The sequence below is a fragment of the Anabrus simplex genome, chromosome 5 (assembly GCF_040414725.1).
Source record: "Anabrus simplex isolate iqAnaSimp1 chromosome 5, ASM4041472v1, whole genome shotgun sequence".
Lineage (NCBI taxonomy): Eukaryota > Metazoa > Arthropoda > Insecta > Orthoptera > Tettigoniidae > Anabrus > Anabrus simplex.
In genome coordinates this window covers 280,628,762-280,652,642 of record NC_090269.1, presented here as the reverse complement: position 1 = coordinate 280,652,642, position 23,881 = coordinate 280,628,762, and the positions used below count along the sequence as shown (strand labels likewise).

Genomic DNA, 23,881 nt, shown 5'->3' with positions numbered 1-23,881 from the left:
GATGTTAATTAAATTAGGTCTATCAAAAGGCTATATATATCAGTACTTTATATGCAATGTTCTAATAGAAAGTTTGCATCATTATGTGCAACATGAATCACATCTGTAAGTAAGTGATGTTTAGATGTTATATTGATACAAAAAAGGGGTAATTATTTTACATTGCAATATTTAATTTGGCACAGAATACACTCATTAATTTCATTTCAAATATAAACAAATTTACATATTCAGGTATACTGTACTACAGACTGGCTTTGTGGGCTCCTTAAGTCCATGGCTTTCCCCCCTGCCCTACTGCATGGCAGGCCCTGTGGACCCGTTTCTTAAGCCCTTGCTCATGCTATAAATACTGTAATTAGCCTTTCGTGTCACCAGACAATCAGCCAGATTAAGTTAGTTTATAATAAATAACATCTATAATATAACAGATGCAACACGTCCTTTATTTCACCTAAAATCAGACTTCCATCATGTGACATCACAAAACCCAGCAAGACAGTCTGCCCCGCACCATTTGTTTCTTTTTTCCTGCCAGATGAGCCTGAAACTGCCTCCATTTTCTTGAACAAGCTGCTTCTATTAAAAACTGGCAGATTTGGGTTTTCAAGAGCAAAGGAACTATATTTTCTCACTTTTAGTGAAATTTCCTATTTTTATCTGAACATCTCATTCTTTAAGAGCTCATAACTCTTCATCTTCCTTCATCAAGGAGGTGGCTGATGACCTTAATATAAATGTCTGTTAAACTGAATCAACTATCAGTCAATAAACCTATGGCATCAACCATTATCATAATGCAGGAAGATGGTAGAGTATTACAGGTGAATTCTAACTGGCATATTTTGGGTAGATTGACATATTTGCTGCATAGCATTACTTTGAAAATTTGGATGTGAATTATTACAGTGAATCTACTGTGATCATTTATCCTTGTTTCAGCTATTTCTAACATCTTTCATTCTTGCCATTACTATTAAAATGAATTAATATGCTGTATTCGTGGATATATTCATAGTAAACACATTAAATGTGTCATGATGCCTCACATCTTCATTCAACAATTTCTTTGCAGGGCAGAGAAAGAGAAGGCCAAGTTCCAGCAAGAAGTATACGAGCTGATTGCCCAGGTTGAGTCAGTCACAAAAGAAAAGGTGAGTTTTTAACTGAAAAGGAAAATATATTATAGTCTCACCCATTGTCAACATTGTCAACATAATCATAACTGACAGCAAACTAGGAAAGAAATAGGAAAACAGTGTAAAAAATGACAGACTGATGTGGACAGGGGGGAACAATGGAAATAGGAGACAAATATAAACATGAAAACATAAAAGTATAAAGTCAAACTTCACATTTTCATATCCTGCCATCTTCATAGATCTCTGTTAATTAACTCCACTTCTTCCAGATCTCTTCCTTCTCTGCCCCCACCAAAATTCATTTCTGCTTCCAAGCTTCAACAGGGACTCAGTGTTCACATTCACTGAGGGATCCTTTCTAGCGAGATATTTGTTCTCAATGCGGGATGAGAAGAGTGCAGGATAAATACAAAAGGGAGGGACAGGTAAAACAAGAATTATAGAGGAGATAGAAGACAGGAAATACAGAACACACTGAGATGATAGACAAATTGAGCCCAAGAAGTTTAATCAGGTACCTAATTGACATAAAAATGTATGCATCTGGTAAAAATTAATGTGTTAACTGGGAAAGGTGGCAAATATCTACCTAGCTACATTGACAGAAGATATGCAAATTATAGAGGATTTATGTGAAAGCATATGCACATATATCCCATGAGGATGCTTCAGCCACTCTTCATGCAGCTTATAGGAGCCTGTAATGTATAGACATGCAATATACTTCCTAGTTCTGTTTCATGAGTGATTGAAATATCTGGAAGATGCATGAGATATCAGTGTAAGGCAAGAGGCAGAGTGTGTAATGCACCCATATACAGGGGACTGATTGTGGATGCTCTGACAAACAACCAGGAGGGAGGACCGTTTCATTGTCAGACAGGCAAGAACAGATCATAGGGCTCTGAGCAAGTTGTCTAAGTGGTACGGGCATACCGGTACAGCATAAACTGACCAGATGCCCCAGATTATGCAATACAGTCCCATTTTTGGGCATTTTGTCCCTCTGCTCCATCAAAATTTCAAGGGATACATTTCTTCAGATTCACATAAAATTGGAGATCCCATGACCATGATAATGGTGTCAACAATTGCGTAAGAATACAAGCTTGTTTGTCTCTGTATGAATTTTGTTTCCAATCTTGCTGTGTTTAACATAGTTTTAAAATACCACAGCTCTGACAACAGCTGACAAATAAATCAGTTGTTTCTGGTTCAGTCACATGATCACAATCATATTCTGTTCTGCTGTACCTAAGTGCTGTGCTGTGCAACGAAATGCAATCTAAGCAATCCCAGGTATTAATTTGTTTGTCGATTGAAGGATTTTCTTCCATATAATCAGAGAAACCGCTTCATAAAGTAGATAATCCCAAAGGTTTGTTACGATTAACTTTAATTTTTCAGAGAATGGTTTAGAATACCATGACTTCTTCAAATTCTCTCAACAACTGTGAATAAACATGGCATTATTCAAAGTGGATAATAAGAATAAGAATAAATTGTATTTCAGTATTAATTTAAAATTTATAATTAGATTTCTTTATAAGGATTTGTGCTAAAATGTAACTCTTCAGTTTTAGAAACTAGATCTTGATATTTTATTTTTCACATAACATTATTTGCAATTAATTTTAAAATTATTTTCCCAGCTGTTAAACAGTAGAAAGTGTGAATCTTTGAAAGTCTGAATAAAACAATAAAACAATAGATAACAATAACATTGTCATCCCATTTTGTCCCTCCAAAAGTTGCCAAGTTACAGCAATTGTCCCACTTTGAGCCTTTCAAAAATGGCTGGCTTAGGTAGCAGTAAACTAGCAGTTGGGAGATTGTGGGTTTGAATCCCAGCATTGGAAATTCTAAAGAAAGTTTTCTGTGGTTTCTCATTTCTCCACACCTTATTATAAGTGACAGCCATTTCTTTCCCAATTCCCCTTTCCTATTTTATAGTTATGAAATAGCTATATACATGTTAGAATAATGTTAAAAACAGCAAAATTGAAAGCAAGATTTATGACTTCCTTTTCTAGCACACAGAGACAAACAAGCTTGTAGTTTTACGCAAGGTGCAAAATCAGAAAGAAATGGTGGTGGTGGGGGGGAGAAGGAATCTAGGGCTTAACTACTAGTGTTTATTTCAGGCAGTATCCGGTGGGAAAGGGGGTATAAAACTCCCCTGTAAATAAATTACCCCCTCCTCCAGAAAAATGTAAATTTAATTTTTTTTTAATTTTTTAATTTTGTTGTTATAACAAGAATGATATACATTAGAAAGTGATTCCAATCTGCTGAGAAGTTTGTGAAAGACTGTTCTTTTCTTAAGAAAGGCCAGACGAGGCACAATTTGTAGTGATTTATATTGCTTTATAAGGGGAACCTTCCTCTACCAGGGCAATATGCCGACTGAACAAATTTGTTGGTTTGTACACTCCTTAAGTGAATACTATCCTATTGATATCTATCGGAAACACACCTTCTCCAAGAAGTACAGGAGTGGTGTAAACTCGAGCTGCTTAGAGCAATGACAAGGGAGGAGAGCATCAAGTAATTTACATCTTTGCCTGGGTTTCAGATGGACTTGCCAAAGTGAAAGATGAACAATAGGCTGCAGGTGCGGATTGTCACTGCTGCTCGAGGTCTGGCAGTCATTTGAGTTATTGCTGATGTTTTTATGAAAATATGTTCAGTAAAAATCATTAATTCCAGTAATAAATTATATTTGTTCCACATTTTCCTCATTATTTTATAATAAAAGAATCCCCCAGACAATTTTAGTGGGGGGGAACCTCTGAGATAAAATCGAAGGGTGGGGACCCCCCCCCCCTTGATTTCGCATCCTGGTTTTACATGATTGTTGATGCTGTTATCGTAGTCACAGGATCTCCAAGTTTATGTAGAATCTGAACCGTAAGGGCATAACTTTTCATACAAAAAGTCGCACATGAACTGGCTGAGATTCAAATTGTGGCCACTAGGCTAGCATGCCCCACAATGTAGACATGTGTGACAACTTCACTAGGGCATCTTATCTCGACCAGAAGCATCTCAAGATGCTTAGCACAAGCAAATATATCTTAACAACTTTTACATTATCTGTTGTTAATATCCCAACATCATCACCTAAGTTTTCTATGGAAATGCATGATAACCAAACCACAGTTTGAAGGGCTGCAGTCGAGTCCTATATCAGCAGGACTTTATGGCTAGAACACCAACACATGCTTTAAGGTGAGCCTGGATTCAATTCCTGGTACTGCAAGAGATTTAAGAATGGCAGGAAGCCTGTTTTGTGGTTAAAATGGTGCATGCAGTTCACTTCCATTGGGGGGTGTGCCTGGAAAGAGCTAGGTGCACCACCTTGGGATGGGGACAAGATTCAAGATTCAAGAACTGGAAAAAATCCAAAGAAAAGCAGCTCGATTTGTTCTGGGTGATTTCCGACAAAAGAGTAGCGTTACAAAAATGTTGCAAAGTTTGGGCTAGGATGAATTGGGAGAAAGAAGATGAGCTGCTCGACTAAGTGGTATGTTCCGAGTTGTCAGCGGAGAGATGACGTGGAATGACATTAGTAGATGAATAAGTTTGAGTGGCGTCTTTAAAAGTAGGAAAGATCACAATATGAAGATAAAGTTGGAATTCAAGAGGACAAATTGGGGCAAATATTCATTTATAGGAAGGGGAGTTAGGGATTGGAATAACTTACCAAGGGATATGTTCAATAAATTTCCAATTTAAGAAAAGGCTAGGAAAACAACAGATAGGGAATCTGCCACCTGGGCGACTGCCCTAAATGCAGATCAGTATTGATTGATTGATTGACACAAGTTTACTTTTATTTTGCTTACTTTACTCACAATTCCACCCACGTCAGATGTTTTAATCATCTAACTGTAGTGAAAAAGTTGAACAAAGTTAAAAATGTCTTAATTTTCATAATAGTTTCCAAATGGACTGATCACACTAGTGTTACTTGGCTCAGTATATCCACTATCTGCTGTCAGAACCTCATACCAGCATTGCCTCCATTTGTCTATTGTATACGGGGCAGTCAAATGAAAAGTGAACACCAAAGCATTAATGCAATTATCCCACTGTGAGAGAAGACGATCAATTCAAGTTTTGTAGAAAGAGGTAGGGCGCTGATGAATCCACGACCACACCCACTCTTACACTTCCTCATCTGAATGAAACCGACGTCCACGAATGTCTTTCTTCCTGTCGCCAAAAATGTGAAAATCACAGGGTGAAATCACAGAGGATGTTGAAGCGTTTCTCAATCAAATCGCTGAAGCATAGCCTTCGCCAGATTGAAAGTATGGGGGCGAGCATTATCATGCGATTCCACGCTCAAGAAAGTCGACAAGCAGAGGGGCCCTGCAGTCAAAGAAGAAGGTCATCATGACTTTACTGGAATTTGTGTGAACATCTTTGGATTTCTTTGGTGGACCGAGTGAGCTGTGCGGTTAGAGGCGTGCAGCTGTGAGCTTGTATTCAGGAGATAGTGGATCCAATCCGCACTGTCAATAGCCCTAAAGATGGTTTTGCATGGTTTCCCAGTTTCACACCAGGGAAATGCCAGGGCTGTACCTCAATTAAGGTCATGACCACTTCCTTCCCACTCCTAGCCCTTTCCTATCCCATTGTCCCCATGTAACCTATCTGTGTTGATGTGACATAAAGCCAATTGTAAAAATAAAAATAAAAATTCTTCGGTGGTGGAGAATTGCAATGTTTCCATTGCTGGCTTTGCCATTTGTTCTCAGGCTCGAAATGGTGGCATCACATTTTGTCCCCTGTGATGATACAGGACAGAAAACATAATCTTTCTCATGGTACTGCTGCAGATGACTTAGCAATGACACCATGCTGTCAACACCAAAGCATTAATACAATTATCCCACTGTCCCTCTGTCCCACTGCGCGCAAATTTTGCGGAAATGCAAATGATCTTTGATAATGGCATGCACGGAGCCATGGCTAATGCCGAACTGAACACGACTGTCTTCCTCCGTCATTCGTTGGTTTTCCCAGATAAGGCCATCAAATACCAATATAAATGGTCCGTTATTGGACATTATAAATTTTCCAGCTAACTCATTCTTGGTTGCCAGCGTTTCGCCCTCGTGTGCACGAGGGCGACACGAGGGCGAAACGCTGGCAACCAAGAATGAGTTAGCTGGAAAATTTATAATGTCCAATAACGGACCATTTATATTGGTATTATAAATTTACTCATTCAGGACAAATATTTCAGATTCCCTATGGGAATCAATATCTATGTCGTAAGGCCATTAATCCGCCCTATCACATCAGGAGTAATGGCTCATTAGACCTGTTCTGCACGCGCATCATTTTGCAGTGATGGGCGCCCTTCTCGGCATCTCCTATGCCACTCGTGCATACTCGTCATAGACACGCAGTGTTTGCGTGCGACAATGAGTTTCGCGTACTCTAGCACCCTCAGCCACCAGAGAACGAACCATACTTCTCTGCTCTTCTTTGCTTGCCTCCATTTCTACAGCTGGACGAACACACTCGGCCTGTCCACGCACCAATAAAGACATAACCCAACAACTGCACCTGTGAATTGTCACTTTGCAGTTCGCCTACCACAACAATAGCAGTATTGATATGTAACAACAGTGTTGCCACCTTTCATGCGGAATGTGTGTTATGGTGGGTGTTCGGATTTCACTTGACTGCACCTTGTAATTAAAGGCAATCGCAAACGAATATAAAATTTGCATAAAATAACTTAAAATAATCTCTTACATGTAGTGTAACATAATTAAAATGCAGACATTCAGATTATTTACCCAAAATTTACAAAATATTTCATAACAAGTAGTCTATCACTATAATACTGTAGTTACAAGGCAATCACATATAAACTCACATACAACTTAAATATTTCCAATGACTTACAGGAGATCAAGTGGTACAATGACTTACTATTAGCTTAATGTTCTAAATACCTGTACACCATCACATACAAATTCATTCACTATTTAAATATTTCCAATGCTTTACACTACAGTTTACTGTAGATTGAGTTTAACATTTAAATAGGACACCATCAACTAGAATGTTACACAAAATTTAAAGGATAATGAAGTCTATTCTTGAAGCATCTTACATTTTTGGGAAAAGGTACTAAGAATGCTGCAGGTAATGCATTCCAGTTATCATTTCCCTTATTTACAAATGAATATTTACCATAGTTTTCTGTGATCTGCCTTTTACTTTATGTGGGTGATTGATCCTGCTTATGTAACAGAGCTTTTCTAGTCAAATGTTCAACTCTCCTCAAGCCGGGTTATTCATATACACATTGTATATGGCACAGAACCGTGCTCTTCGTTTTCTAGCCCCCACTGTCTCCCACCCAAGTTTTTATCATACTTGTCAAATACTTGCAGCCTTTCAATGAGACCATGTCCGACTCGTTGGCTGAACGGTCAGCGTACTGGCCTTCGGCACAGAGGGTCCCGGGTTCGATTCCTGGCCGGATCGGGAATTTTAACCATAATTGGTTAATTCCAACGGCACGGGGGCTGGGTGTATGTGTTGTATTCATCATCATTTCATCCTCATCACAACGCGCAGGTCGCCTACAGGCGTCAAATAGAAAGACCTGCACCTGGCAAGCCGAATCCGTCCTGGGATATCCCGGCACTAAAAGCCATACGACATTTCAAATGAGACCATCTCTAGTTCATTGACGAGCCCTGTTTGGTATGGGTCCCATACAGCTGCTCCATATTCCAGGACTGCCTCATGAGTGATAAATAGACCAGCACCTTTGCCTGGGAAATGCTGCCCTTTAACACCCTGATCATGAAGTGTAAGGACTTGTACACTTTGGTAATTACACTTCCCACAAGAGTCTTCCATTTTAGATCTCTTTTTACATGGATTTCTAGGTATGTAGAGTAATCACTCTCCACAAGAGCACAAGAGCACAGTACTGAAAGTTATCATGCCTAAGTTTCTTACGAGACTGCATTTTTTAAAATTTATTTGCATTTTGTTATCGACTGCTCACATACAGTACATTTAGATTGGCTTGTAATAATCTATTTCATATTTCTCTATATATATTATAAAACTGTCCAAAAACAATTTGCAACCACTTCAAATTTTGATCAGTAGATCATTGATAGATGCCATAAACAGAAGTGGCTCAATAACACTACCCTGTACTACTACTGACATAATTTACCTATGCTTCAGAATAGCATTTCATGATAGTTTTCTGGAAGGATTTATGTTATAACGAATTTTAAGCAGCAATATCAAATTTTAAAAGGGTATTTCCCTCTCTTGTAGCAAAATTCACTAATGTCTCAAAGGCCTTTTGGGCACAAACACTGCCCTAGGGCAACTGCCCCGGTCTGTTCAGTGGTAAATATGAGCATGTCAGTCTGAAAACTGGCTTTATTATACCACTATAATCCTGCAGTGATGCAATGTGTAATAATTACAAAGCAAACAAAGTAAACGTAGAAAAAGAAACTGCATTCATTGTCTGTTTATTTCTTCAGGTGTTTCTTATTAACAAGATTATGGCAATGATGGCAAAGAGATTAGAAAACAAGTCTAAGAAATTGGTTAGGGTCTGGGCTTGCCTGCGCCCCCCAGTATGTTCTTCAAGTTGACACCCTTGGTAGATGGGGCAACTGTCGACAAAATACAATAAAACATCACCTTATTTTCTTTTTGTCTTGTTCTCCTCTACACTGTGTGTGTCTCCCATTTCCTCCCTTTACTTGTCATGTGTTAGACATCACTCACACATAATAAAACTTGCAGTACTATTGGTTGCCTTATTGCAGTCTCTAATGTGAAGTAAGAGTCATAATAAAAATCTGTTTCTTCTCTTCTTTTTTAGTTGATCAGCATCAAGCAGGTAGAGAAGCTGGAAGTACATATCCATGAACTGACCATCAAGATTGAAGAACTGAACCGTACCATCGTAGATATCACTTCTCACAAGACTCGGCTATCACAGGTATCATCATCCTCAGCGAACAAGAAATTATGAGACAGTATTTCAAAAGAAGGATGAATTTATTAACCAACTTTCTGTGCCAGTAACAAGAGGTGTGTCTTCATAACCTTAAATGAATGTTATTAACTTTCAGTCATAGTACTTCTATGGCCTAGACGTCGGACTTCATTTGACGAAGGAACGGCGCGTACCGGGGAATCATGGATCTTATGTAAAATGTGCATGCACATTAAATGAGACAAGAATAACACAACAGTCAAAACATTTCTTTCGGAAATTAATTTATGTGACCTACAGAAAGCGTTAAAATTCGCACGTTTGAATTGGCGCGCTTGACTACACAGGACTGTGGCATGTGCTGGGTTCACTCATCGAGGGAACACCCTGCTGGTCTTTTCTATTCTGCTAGTAATTGTGTAGCACGTCATGAAAATGATACAGCGGCATTAAGAGAAATAATTTAATTCTTGCATTGACTGTGGGTCAATAAAAGCAATAAAATAAGATTATTATAGCAAAAATAAAGGTTAATCAGTACAACAAGGGACGTTACACACGAAAGCAAGTTACTCCTTATAGCTTCTGCAACAATGATCCTCGTGGTAGAAATTTTGAAAGCACAAAGCGGTTTACACCAACCACACCCAACGAAGCAAAGATAAGGGCTTAATATCACATATTCCATATTTTTCGTCCAAAATAAAAATAACTTTGCCTTTGTTGATTTCCATTATACAAACAACCACTTGTCCCATACAACGACTATTAGCTTATGTCAGCATGGTCTCAAATCAGCTGTTGGACAGTGCGAGTTGTGGGTAGGTTATGGAGTAACGGCCTGCGTAGCTGAGCACGCTAATTCAAACATACAAACTTTAACGCTTTCTGTAGGTCACACCAGTTAATTTCCAAAAGAAGTATTGTGTTATTCTTGGCTCATTTAACATGTGTGCAAAATTTACGTAAGATTGGTGATTCCCAGGAGCGCACCCCTTCCCTTGTAAGATGTGGGCTTTTCCAGAGATTTTCTTCAAGATCTCTGTTTCCTCTGCCTCTTTTTTTACTCCCATATTTCTATACAGTCACATAATTTTCAATGTTTTATGTGTATGAGGCACTAATCAACATGTTCCTTTAGTCCTGTATCCATCATCAGCACAAACAAAATTACACTGGATTGAGGCTAAACAGGGTTTTTTATCTAATAACTAGTCATTAATTTAAACTCATACTGTGAAATCTGAAATCTTTTGATAACCTTAGAGATAAAGAGTTTATAAATAACATTATTAACTACTTTTCAAACCATCAATTTCTGTGTGATACCATATGTATTAAAATCAAAAAACTGAATGCAGTATTAACAGACGAATCATCAACTAAACACTTCCTCTTCAAAACTTGCAAGTAGATATTAACTTTCATTCTATGTGCATAAGAAACAGATCAGAGCACGGCAACTTACTGTGTAAGCATGTGTAGATAAAGTATACACCCTCTTGCCCTTAGTGATTCAGAAGTTGGACATCAGCTTGTGTTTGTGGTCTTAACATCATATAATCAATTGCTCCTTCTTTCCATTCTCTTATCTTTCATGCTTCCTACTACCTGCAGCTGCAGCTTACTTTTACCAGTGAAGGCTGCAGCTGAAAATTCTGGTTTTATGTCAGAAAAGGCTTTTACGGCTGCAGATCTTACAATCACATGAATAGAACCAGCTTTTGGGTGGTCCTGGAAGGGCATGCCAATCCAGCTGATGAGCCCAAATGGCACGTCTGGGCGAAACTCTGCAAAATACACACGGCCTAACCACCCAAAAGCTTGTTGTATTCTGGTTTTATGTGTTTCTAGTTTTGCATGTTCTATCTTCTCAAGCTTGCCTATAAGATACTGGTTATCTGTTTCATACACATGTATATTTTGCTCTTAGACGCCTTCTTACTTGATACTTTATTAATTTTTAATGCATACCTTAGGTGGAAACTTTAAATCAACTCTATAATCTTGGTAAATTCTAGATAACAAATCCAAGGAATAGTAGGAAACTTGTAATATTTAGTACTACCATTTAAAAGACAGGAATATTCTTATGTCAGTTTTACAAACTAAAATGGCTGTAATATCTGTGATTGCAGGAAAATGTTGAGCTTGTAAAGGAGGTGCAGGACCTGAAGGTTACTCTTGAGAATGCCACCTACCTTAAGAGCCAACTGGCTGGACAACTGGAAGATGCCCGTCGCCGACTTGAAGATGATGAAAGGGTAAGCACTCCAGAATTCTTAACATGTCTGCCTCCACATGATTTACCAGTAGGAACACCAATTCATTACCACGGGAGCATATGCCAACCAATGGGTCACTGCATCATATAACTTCAGTGCCATGTGGTCACCTGTTTAAGTAAGAAGAAAATTCAAAGATAAAATTCATGACTTTGGAGAATAGGCCTCATGCAATAACTATCATGTAAATGCTAGATGTCTTAAATAATACAATGTTCCTTCAAAACAATTGAGAATTGTATTATGTTATTAAAATATTTGTAAAGACATGAAAGGAAAACAAGTATGTTTTACTAGTCACATTATTCTCCTTAATGATCCCTAAAATATGGGCATCACTAGGGAGACTTCATCCCAGAGATTCTTAATCCTGGTGCCCAAAACTACAAGTTATCACATTCCAATAAGGAATTAGTTTTAACGCCATATTCAAATGTCATTTTTAGGATTGATGTCCACTATAGGTTTCCAAGCTACAATTTTTCATATTTTTGGCACTCTAGCATAGACATTTACAACCATTTCTTTCTTGCCATATCTTCTTTATCCAACAAATCTTACCAAATACCGTGTTTCTGACAAAAGAGTAGCATTACCAAAATGTTGCAAAGTTTGGGCTAGGAAGACTTAGGAGATAGGAGACAAGCTGCTTGACTAAGTGGTATGTACATTAAATCAGTAAAAGTAAACTTCGTCCTGTTTGATACTATATATTTGCTTTAAGCAAATTAATTATTTGTAGAACATGTTTCATTCCTTAGGAACATCTTGAGCTACATAACATTGCTTAGGTGAAATTACAGAGAATTTTCTTCTTTTCAAAAAACCATCTTAAAATAGTACCTTTGTTATGCTTAAAGCAAAACTAATTTAATAAAAGAGAAAAATAATTAAAATATGTGGGGAAGGTTGAGTGGGGTGGTGAAATGGAAAGGGAAGATGGGTGTACTTACTTTCTAACCTTATTTCAAACAATTTCCTATTCACTTAATAGATGTTAAAAATTTGTTAGTATACAGCACTTTTGTTCATATGTGATGTGTATGTTTCTCCTAGTTATTCATTTTTTTAAAAAGTTTTTGAAAAGGAATTTTTTATCTCGATGTTCCATCTAAATTAAAAAACTGTTCTCTTCAACTGATCTTTTCTGAAGTGAGTATTGTCGTCTGATTTAATTTGGTGAAGATAGGTCTCTTGAATTTTTGTTTATTAAAGGATCTTCTGAAGCTGATTGCTGTCATATTGATGTCCTTAAGGACACAGTAGATTACTGACATAACAAGACTTTGAGGTTTCATAACATCAATAAGACAGCAATCAGCTTCAGAGGATCCCTTAATAAACAAAAATTCAAGAGACCCATATTCACTAAATTAAATCAAATGACAATATTCACCTTGGAAAAGAAGAGCAGCTGAAGAGAAAACAGTCTTTTACTTAAGATGGAACATCGAGATGAAAAATTCCTTTTCAAAAACTTGTTTAAAAATAAACAACTAGGAAAAACACACACATCACATATGAACAAAAGTACTGTATACTAACAAATTTTTAACATTTATTTAAGTAAATAGAAAATTGTTCAAAATTTAGTTAGAACATATGTAGATCCATCTTCCCTACCCATCTCTTTTAAGCATAACAAAGGTACGGTACTATAATAATTTTAACAATTTTATCTTTTTTTTTTGTTTTAAGCATAACAAAGGTACTATTTTAAGATGATTTTTTTTTTTTTTGAGAAGAAGAAAATTTGCTGTAATTTCACCTAAGCAATGTAATGTAGCTGAAGATGTTTCTAAGGAATGAAACATGTTCTACAAATAATTAATTTGCTTAAAGCAAATATATAGTATCAAACAGGTGGAAGTTTACTTTTATTGATTTAAAGTAAATAAGACTTGATACGGAAAATGAAGCTGATTTCTTGCAGTAAGTGGTATGTTCCGAGGTGTCAGTAGAGAGATGGTATGGAATGACATTAGTAGACGATTAAGTTTGAGTTTTGTTTTCAAAAGTAGAAAAGATCATAGTATGAAGATAAATTTGGAATTCAAGAGGACAAATTGGAGCAAATATTCATTTATAAGAAGGGGAATTAGAGGTTGGAATAACTTACCAAAGGGGACGTTCAATAAATTTCCAAATTCTTTACAATTATTTAAGAAAAGACAACAAATAGGGAATCTTCCACCTGGGTGACTGCCCTAAATGCAGATCAGTGTTGATTGGTTGATAGATTGATGATTGAGCAGCATTAGTCAAGACCAAGATGATTCCTCTTCAATATATCTTGTGGCTTTAGCCATAGATTTCTTGTCTTGAGCTTGTCTTTTCAACTCAGCTTTCAATTTATCCTTTTCAGTAGATTACTAAAATAAGAATCTCTTGGCCATCCTCTTCTCCAGCAACACAGTAGTAAAGAGTTTGTTTCAGTTTAACATGGATATGTTTTGGGGCTGAGAATCTTATCTGAAATTAGCATCATCAGTTTCTCGACACCATTGTGTTCATCTATGTATTAAAATCCTTGAACTGGACAAAAAACGAATCCAGGGTCTTGAAATTTTCACTCTGTGCATTCTTTCTGTAATGAAGAGCTTGAGAAAATATTGTATCAAGTGAACCCCATTTTACTCTTCAGAGAAGAATTAAAATCCTTGAACTGGCTGTAAAACAAATGCAGGGCTTTGGAATAAGAAAAAGACACATTATCTCTGCACCATAGGGCTGGCTAATAATAATAATAATAATAATAATAATAATAATAATAATAATAATAATAATAATAATAAATTTTCAGGGTCTAGAATGCCTTTCATTTTCTCCAATTCATGAGCCTTACCATTCTTTTGTGGATAGACTCATTTTACTTCCAATTTATCAGAACTCTTTATCTCCTCTGTGGTTGTAAGAGGCTACTAAGAGAAGGACAACCAAAGAATCTGTACCGTACTCACTCTCTCGCATTCTAGCCCAGAAACATATCTAAAAGATTATATGCTTTTCTATGTGCAGAGAAAATATATGAGTGCATGATATTTGTGTATTCACTGGTTAAGTCTAAGATAGAAACAAGAATCCCTAGCTTAGCCAGTTAAAACAAAACATCTATCGATCTAATTTATCTGTCTATTCATTCCCCTCTTCCTTCAAGAAGGTCGCTGTATTGCACAATATAGCCTACAGACTTTATACTTCCTTACCTCAATATTATACATTTTGTTGATATCTATTGCATAGGCGTAGAAATAACTATGAATACTTATTTCATTTTCATTATGGCATTGTACTAACACATTTAAAGTTTATTTTGAGAAGTAACTACCTACTTTGCAAGGAGAATTTCTGGGACAGTTTTCTACAGATTGAGAGTTGCAACTTTTATTGTGTTCAAAACTGACCCTCTTTATATGTAGTACTAGCTGTTACCCGCAGTTCCGCTCTTGTGGATTTCAAGGAAACCCGTAGGAAAATGAACCTGTTTCCTGATCTGGTGATGGCCTGGTCAGTCCTACCATTGTGCGGTTCCTTTGTAGGTTTGGTACATTGAGGATTGGTGGTGGTATTGATATTTTCTTCCAATAGCAAAGCTGTTTTCAAATGGTCTACTCAATTACGCTTAGTTGATGCAATGACACACTACATCTACGCATGGTTATTAAGGTGTAGCTTTAGACGAAATTTACTATGGCATACAGAACATTGTGGTAAAGCCTCCTTTAAGAATGAATTCAGGAAGTGAGATCTATTAAGAACCACACACCATTACAGTAACATCTTCGGTTTTAGAGACTGTACTTCAGTATCATCATAAAAAATTCTAGAAATATTTTACTCTTCTTCAATGGATTTTTGGAAAATCGTGAAGTATTTTTGAGAGAAATTCAAAAGACCAATTTTCATGTCTCTAACATCTTCAGTTTGTGAGAAGAAAGTATCCCCCATTAAAAGAATTCAAACCCTTTTTCACTCCTTTTCACTCCCATTAAGTGGACTGTCCAAAAACAAAAATTATGCATTCCTTTATTTTTTAAATGATCCCAAATACCAATTTCCATATCTGTAACATCTTCAGTTTTTCATATAAAGAGGATTTTCCAGAAAAAATGCATGTTTCTTTATTTTTAAAGGAGATTACAAATACTAATTTTCAGTCTGTAACATCTTCAGTTCCTCATAAAAGAATTCAACTCCTTTTTCCACTTCTTTTCAGCCCTTTCAGTGAATTTCTGAAAACAAAAAATATGTGTTTCTTTAATTTTAAAGGAGATTCCAGATACCAGTGTTGACATCTGTAATGTGTTAAGTTTTTGCAACTGATATACTCATTTTAAAAATTCCCCCTTTTCCACTACTTTTCACCCATCCTTAAGTGGATTTTCCAACAAAAAATGCATTTTTCTTTACTTTTAAAGGAGATGCAAATACCAATTTTTACATCTGTAATATCTTCAGTTTCTGAGACATATGTACCCTCATAAAAAGAATTCAAGCTTTTTCACTTCTTTTTACCCCCTTGAGTGGATTTTCCCAAAACAAAAATTTAAATATTCCTTTATTTTTAAAGGACATTTCAAGTACCAATGTTCATGTCTGTAACATATTGAGTATTTGAGATATACTGTAAAAGAAATTATTTTAAAAATTTACCCCCTTTTTCATTACTTTTCACACCCACCATTAAGTGTATTTTCCAAGAACAAAAAATGCATATTTCTTTATTTTTAAAGGAGATTCCAAATATCAATTTTCATGTCTCTAATATCTTCAGTTTTTGGGATATAAGTATCCTCATAAAAATAATTCAATTCCTTCTTCACTTCTTTTCATCGACCCCTCCTGTAAGTAGGTTTTCCAAAAACAAAAAATATGTGTTCCTGTATTTTTAAAGGAGATTCCAAGTACCAATCTCCACATTTGTAACATCTTCAATTTCTGAGATATTAGTACCCTGAAAAAAAATTTCAATCTTTTTCACTTCTTTTCATGCACATTTTTACATCTGTAATATCTTCAGTTTCTGAGATATGTATCCTCATAAAAAGAATTCAAGCTTTTCACTTCTTTTTACTGCCTTGAGTGGATTTTCCCAAAGCAGAAAAGTATGTGTTTATTTTTAAAGGAGATTCCAAATACCAATTTTCACATCTGTAGCATGTTCAGTTTTGGAAATTTATATATCCACATAAAAGAATTCAAGCCCTTTTACAGCCTTCCCCCCACCGTTCCCATCCCTTACATGGATTTTCTGAAAACAAGAAAAATACTTGTTTCTTTATATTTAAAGGAGATTCCAAATACCAATCTTCACATCTGACATATGTTAAGTTTTTCTGTAGATATACTCAGTTTAAAAAATCAACCCCTTTTTCATCCCACCTTTTTTTTAGTATTACATTTTTTGTTGATATATATTGTATAGGAGTAGAAATAACTATGAATATTGAATTTTCATTACCACATTGTACTAATTCATTGAAAGTTTATGTCAAGAAGTAACTACTTATCTTACCAGGTGAACTTTCGGGACGGTTTTCTGCAATTTTACTTGCATCATATTCTCACTGTGTGCCTTTTTCCTGTAAATAAGAGCTTGATAAAAGCTTGTTAGTATCAAGTAAAACCCATTCTACTCCTCAGGATATCCCCAGAACTCAGAAAATTCACATACCTCAAACACCAGTGTTATGAATACTATACTACTACATCAAATGTTAACACTTTTGATAAGACTCTGTGATCACAATTAAGTTTCATCAAATAAATGGACTGTGTTGTTCATTCACTATCCATCTCACTCTTTTGGCTAATTATTCTTTTGGTACCCTTGCAGCGCCGCACCACTCTGGAGGCTACCTTGCACCAGGTGGAGATTGAACTGGAATCTGTGCGTGTACAGCTGGAGGAGGAGGCTGAAGCTCGCCTTGACCTAGAACGTCAACTTGTTAAGGCCAATGGTGAGGTCCAGACCTACCGCTCTAAATATGAGACAGAAGCTGCTGCCCGCGTAGAGGAAGTTGAAGATCTCCGGTAAGGCTAAAACTCTAAATTGGTCATCTGAGGAAACCTTTACAAACGTACAGTCTAAGAAATCAACTATGTATGATTAAGTTAATTTCCAAACAATCCTATAAGAAAATGTGTTGTTATTCCCTATATGTACACTTTAAACCACCGTACTTTTTCCATGCAGCCGCAAGTACTCTGCTCGTCTCCAGGAACAGGAGGAGCATATTGAGACTCTGATGGTTAAGGTGAACAACCTTGAAAAGCAGAAGTCTCGCCTCCAGAGTGAAGTGGAAGTCCTTATCATTGATCTTGAGAAGGTATGTATTAAATAATTGTAACATAAAACTTCTTGAAGCATGATTTAACTATTTAGTCGCTTCAAACCACATTTTCTAATTAAATAGCAGCACTTCAACTATCTTCATTCAGATACATGCCACTGTTCCGTTCTCAACCACTGAAGGCCTGCTTCATTAGAAAAATTTTAATTTAAAAGTTTGGTAACAATGCAAAAAATATTAAACTGATTCAAGATAAATTTCCTTAAGTATGTGTTAAATAGTAGTTCACGCAGGGATACATTTTTAATGAATGTGTGCATCAAAGTACATTTATATACAATGGAAGTGACAGATTTACAAAAGCCATAAACATCATCCAGTCAGCAATGGCTTGAGATATAATGAATAATTTTAATTTCCAGGCCAACAACACAGCTCGGGAATTGCAGAAGCGTGTCGAACAGCTGGAGAAGATCAATATTGAGATCAAGACTCGCCTGGAGGAGACTGTAACACTGTATGAGCAGTCTCAGCGTGACCTGCGCAATAAACAGACTGAGATCCAGCGCCTCACTCATGAGCTGGACAAGACCCGTGAGCAAAAGGAGGCCCTCACCCGTGAAAACAAGAAGTTGTCTGGTAAGTTAACTGAGAAACACTGTGTAGAACAAAAACGTTATTTTGAATTTCTAAAATTTTGTTATGAAGGCTTACTTATTTCTACCTGCTATAACTACACCATCTATATAGACTAGAACTTGAATTTGCCTATATACTACCTTCCGGGTTGGTAGCAACTGCTCTGACTGCTTTCTCCAGCACTAGATTAAACAGAAATGAGGATAATGAATTATTATAAAATATATACAGGGATTCTTTGACTAACATTAAGTTTTGTTAGAAAATTTAATTTTAGAGCATTCCACACAATCCCTCTTAATGGTTCTAGAGTTTCAAAAACTGTTTGTAAATGATGGGACAATATAATAGACAGTAAATTTGGCTTCTGTTGTTGTCATTGTTGTTCTTTGCATACTTCATCTCCAGGACAGTTTGTTAGTTTTCCATCCTATAAAACTATAAAAGGTTATTGACACAGTTTCCTTATTTTTAATTGTGTTTATTATTGATATTTTTAAAGTGCTTTTATCTTAATACGACCTAGTTTTTAAAGTGATTCTGAAGCAGAAGGATGCCTAATACCCATGACAGTGTTGTCTGAACCACAGCAGTGGTCTGGATGCTTGGAGTATCAGTTATATAACAAATGCACTCGGTACCTTCTGGGAGTGTTCAGTAGGAATGCCTGGTAGTTTTGATAGTTTGGTTAGAAGTTTGGGAGCGTAGTGTTGACACTTTGCAAGATCTTTGCAAAGCTTTGCTTTTTGAATGGGAGCAGATCTCCTAGGAGTATATCCAAGATTAGCAGCCTCTGTGCCTTAGGTAATTCAAGCCAGGAGTTTGAACACTGTCCATAAAGAACCTTTCATTGATGCAGTGGAGACAATGAAGAGAAAGAGGACCTCAGAAATATGAAGTTAATGAATTTTGTGTTTTAACGCTATTATCATTAAATGTTAAAGTCTGGCCAGGTACTTCATGCTATGGTAATGGAGTAGACCAAACTGCCAGTGACTCAATGCCTAATGTTGGGCAATAGTAAATAATCTGACTCTCTAAGGGGGCCAATGGCTTCACGTGGACGAGCCTTTTACGTATACAGATGGCCCTTTCAGTGGAGGAAATGACACTGGCAGCCATCGAGCTTTCTGGCCCAACAGCAAAATGAATAGAGGAGGAACATTCACTATTCAGTTACCACCAGTCATGGAGGCAAAAGAGGAAGCGTCATGAACAGCTGTAAAGGCGCATCTAAGCTACGCTGCATGACAAAAAAAAAATTGAAGCACCCAGAGGAAATGGCCGTATGCTAATGTAACTTTGTACACGTACACAACATCAGTGGGTATGTAAATGATTAGAATTGTAATTCTCTGTGACAGGTAGAATGGCCACCAGAGTGCATTAGTGTTGTTTGTGCTTAGTACTGCTACCAGGCCTGGTAAGGTATATTAGGGGCAGGAACAGCGTCAAATGTTGAGTGATCTCTGTGAAAGACCTGGAGATGCTGCATACTCATGTGAGACAGCTTTCTCAGCACATGATAGAGTTTGAAAGGGACCTTACTGTGGGTATCCATTTGGACGACTGGTCAAACCATGCAATATACATATTTGTGGGACATTCGGATGTGACAGTGGCCTGAGGTTGGACTGCATGGGAATGTGAGGGCAGGCATACTCATCATCAAGGTTTTGGTCGACCACGTCTGACCACCACAAGAGGATCGCCATATCGTGCATCAAGCACATCGTAACCCCTTTATCTGTGCCTGCCATCAGAGAACAATTAATAGACTCCCTGCACAATTGGTCAGAGACTAGCAGCAGCCGGACTAAGGGATTACCATCCCATGCATAGGCTGCAGTTAACACCACAACACAAATGGTTGAGTTTGGAGTGGTGCCATGACCAGGAAGCATGGACTGTTGATGAATGGCATCACATTGTTTTCAGCGATAAATCGCAGTACTGCACTATCCCGGATGACCCTCATCTGTGAGTGTAGCGGCGGTCTGGGAAGAGATCTCATTCTTCCAATGTTTTCGAGAGCCACAGTAGTGTTACTCCTGGCATCGTGGCATGGGGAGCTATGAGGTATGACTTCAGTTCATGGCTGGTAGTGATTGAGGGAAATCTGATAGCACAATGGTACATCACAGACAGCCTGCATCCTCGTTTTTTTAACTCTTATGCAACAGTATCGTGGTGCCATTTCTCAACAGGGCAATGCTGGTCCACACATGGCACGCTTCACTGTGAACTGTCTGCATGATGTTGAGATACTTCCATGGCCAGCAAGATCCCCATATCTGTCCCCAATAGAACATGTATAAGACCACCTCAGACATTAACTCCGTCCCAGTGCCAGCATCCAGGATATCAAGGACCAGTTACAACAACTGTGGGCTAGTTTACCTCAGGAAAGTATGCAACAGCTTTATGATGCTCTTCCCAACCAAATCAGAGCATGCATCCAGGCCAGAGGGGGTGCTACGTCATTCTGATAAGTGGGCTTGTACTGATAAGTTCTTTGTAAATTTGGGCCAGGCTGAGTGGCTCAGGTGGTTGAGGCGCTGGCTTTCTGACTCCAATTTGGCAGGTTTGATCCTGGCTCAGTCTGCAGCACTAAATTCTGGCCCCTCTGCAAACCATAAAAGTAGTTAGTGGGACGTAAAGCAAATAATATTATTTATTTATTAATTATTGTAAATTTGACTTGATTTTCCATTTAATCACTGAAATAACAACACATACACTCACAACATGTGAAGTTTCATTTTGTTTCCTCCTCCCCTGCAGCAGTCTGTTGCAGTCACATTGTTTAATCCTGCATATATCACTTCATATGTGCTACAGGATTTGGCTCTGAGATCATAGTGTGTGTGAGTCTCCCCACTGCAAGTTCAGATCCACATTAAACAAATTCATGCCAGTGGCACTTTCTCCTGCATATCTTCTCTCACTCTTTGAAAGCCAACAGTGATGGGATAAGCATGACAGGAGCAGGTATCGGGTCAAATTAGGAACTTCTAGTCTGGACCTCCACGTTGGTGACAGATGTGTGATCGTCGTCTTTCTGAGACCTGTGACTACTCAGGAATTCAGTCCTGCATTTGTGTCTGTCCCCACATGGGGAAGGCCCTGGAAAATTTGGGCTAAACATTGGTAGTCACACATCTAGCAGCATCTAGCAGTTCGTAAAACTAATCATCAATCAATTACAGTTGGGACATGGAATATTAGAATGCTCCTGGATATAAGTAACAATGACAGTCCTGAAAGATGAACAGCACTTATCACTTAAGGTCTTGCTAGAATGGACATTAGTGTTGACTCCTTGAGTGAAACTAGATTGTCTGATGATGGAAAAGTTCAGAGTTTGGAGTCTGGATCAGGCTATACCATCTTTTGGAAGGGAAAAGAGGAAAGTGAGACATGTATGCATGGTGTTGAGTTGCCTGTAAAGACACAACTGGTAAATGCCCTCCAGCTCACTCCTACAGCAATCAGTGAATGGCTTATGACTCTCCGTATACCACTCGCAGGAGATATTTTTCAACACTCTCATCTCTTTATATGCCCCAACTTTAGATGCCGATGAAAACGTTAAGAACAAGTTCTATCACCACCTGAGCATACTCGTCAGCAAAGTATCCTCTCAGGACAAATTGTTATTGCTTGGCGATTTTAATGCCAGAGCTGGGAATGATAATTGGCTGTGAAAAAAATTTGATGGGCAAATATGGTATTGGAAAATGCAACACCAGTGGTTTAGTGCTTCTTTGCCTATGTGCTGAGCATGAACTGTTGATCACCAATACTCAGTTTCAGCTACCTAACAGCTTTTAAGACCCTGTGAATGCACCCACACTCTAAGCAATGGAATATCTTTGACTACATCACCTGGCAATGTGATAAGAAATATGTTCTGATCACCAATACTGCAATAAAGATTAATGTCTGCTGAACAGATTACAAACTTTTGATCTGCATACTCAGAATCTCTTTCCATCATAAACCATTGCAAGAAGTTTACCAGCTATGGACAGCAGAGATATACCACAATAGTTGCCACATACACTGTGATCACCTTTCTTGAATATGGTGATGATAACAGCATCCAGAAGTTGTCAAAAAAAGAAAGACTTACAAATAGAGAAAGAGGGTCAAAGAGAGGGACATGATGAGAATACAGACAATGGTATGATACTAAATGGGATGAAATGTCAGGTTGTAAGTACATCAAGAGGAAAAGTCCTCTTAGATTTAATTACTGTATTTATGGAGTTAATAAATCCTCCGTGGCACTGGCAGCAGCGTGTCTGCTTCTCACCGCTGGGTTCTGAGATTCAAATCCCGATCACTTCATGTGAGATTTGTGCTGGACAAAGTGGAGGCAGGACAGGTTTTTCTCCAGGTACTCCGGTTTTCCCTGTTATCTTTCATTCCAGCAACACTCTCCACTATCATTTCATTTCATCTGTCAGTCATTAATCATTGCCCCAGAGGAGTGTGACAGGCCTCGGCAGCCGGCACAATTGCTATCCTCGCCTCAAGATGGAGGCTTCATTCGTTCCATCCCTGACCCAGTCACTGACTGGAAAACAGGTTGTAGGTTTTCATTTTCATTTATGGAGTTAATAAAGGAAGGATTTCTGTTGAAATATCATGTTAATGAAGTTATAAATAAAGTTTACAGATATCTTCACATGGTTATAAGGATATTTGGGGATTATAGTAACAATGGAAAGGAGGTAAGACCACAATTAGAGTATGGTTCCAGCATATAGGACCCACTCTAGGATTCTTGATATGAGAACTGGAAAAGATCCAAAGGAAAGCAGCATGACTTGTTCTGGGTGATTGCAGACACAAGAGTAGTGTCACAAAAATGTTGCAAACTTTGGATTGTCTCTGAGAAGATGCTTTCCAAGTCTCAGTATGGTTTCCATACCTCAAGAGGCATAATTGTCATAGCCTTCTGCAGTAGCAGCGATTAGGGGTGGGGGGGGTGACACCCCCCCCCCCCCCCCCCCAACTTTGTGGAGAAAAAAAAATATTTATTCCATTTTAGCCATGCTAATTATGTCTGAGGTTCAACTGTAGAACAAGCATCACAGTCCATAAGCACTTGAAAAAATGTTATTAACAACAGTCTGTACAACAGTCTCTGAAATAACACTGTTCGCAGATTAAGATGATTTTATGGCTGGATTTACAACACACGAGTCTGTACTACTTAATATTGTCATAAAAAGTTATTTATGTTCACTGAGTTTCTTGTAGTAGCGATTATAAGATCGAGAAAAATGCACACAAAATAGTCAATTCTAGCCCTGCTATTGGACGAATGTCTAGTGAAATAATGTCTCACACAGTTTACACTTGTATTATTGTAGGAGTAATACATCTCAGAATGATTGAAATGGTCTCAAATTAGAATTTTAGTTCACCACACGCAATGACTTAGAATATTGTCACAGTTCAAAAATACACTTCAGAATTACATGAAATTGGCAAAGTTCA

The 23,881-nt window shown here is 37.6% G+C and overlaps 1 protein-coding gene across 1 annotated transcript in view; it reads left to right on the top strand.

The window, feature by feature from the left end:
• The window catches only part of LOC136873988 (paramyosin, long form), a 107,601-nt gene that overhangs the window by 45,537 nt on the left and 38,183 nt on the right, over nt 1-23,881 (top strand). The window contains exons 5-10 of the mRNA XM_067147412.2: nt 1,076-1,154; nt 9,037-9,156; nt 11,292-11,417; nt 17,275-17,471; nt 17,635-17,767; nt 18,154-18,370. Of these exons, the coding sequence (XP_067003513.1) occupies nt 1,076-1,154; nt 9,037-9,156; nt 11,292-11,417; nt 17,275-17,471; nt 17,635-17,767; nt 18,154-18,370 (872 nt within the window). The remainder of the gene's footprint in view (nt 1-1,075; nt 1,155-9,036; nt 9,157-11,291; nt 11,418-17,274; nt 17,472-17,634; nt 17,768-18,153; nt 18,371-23,881) is intronic.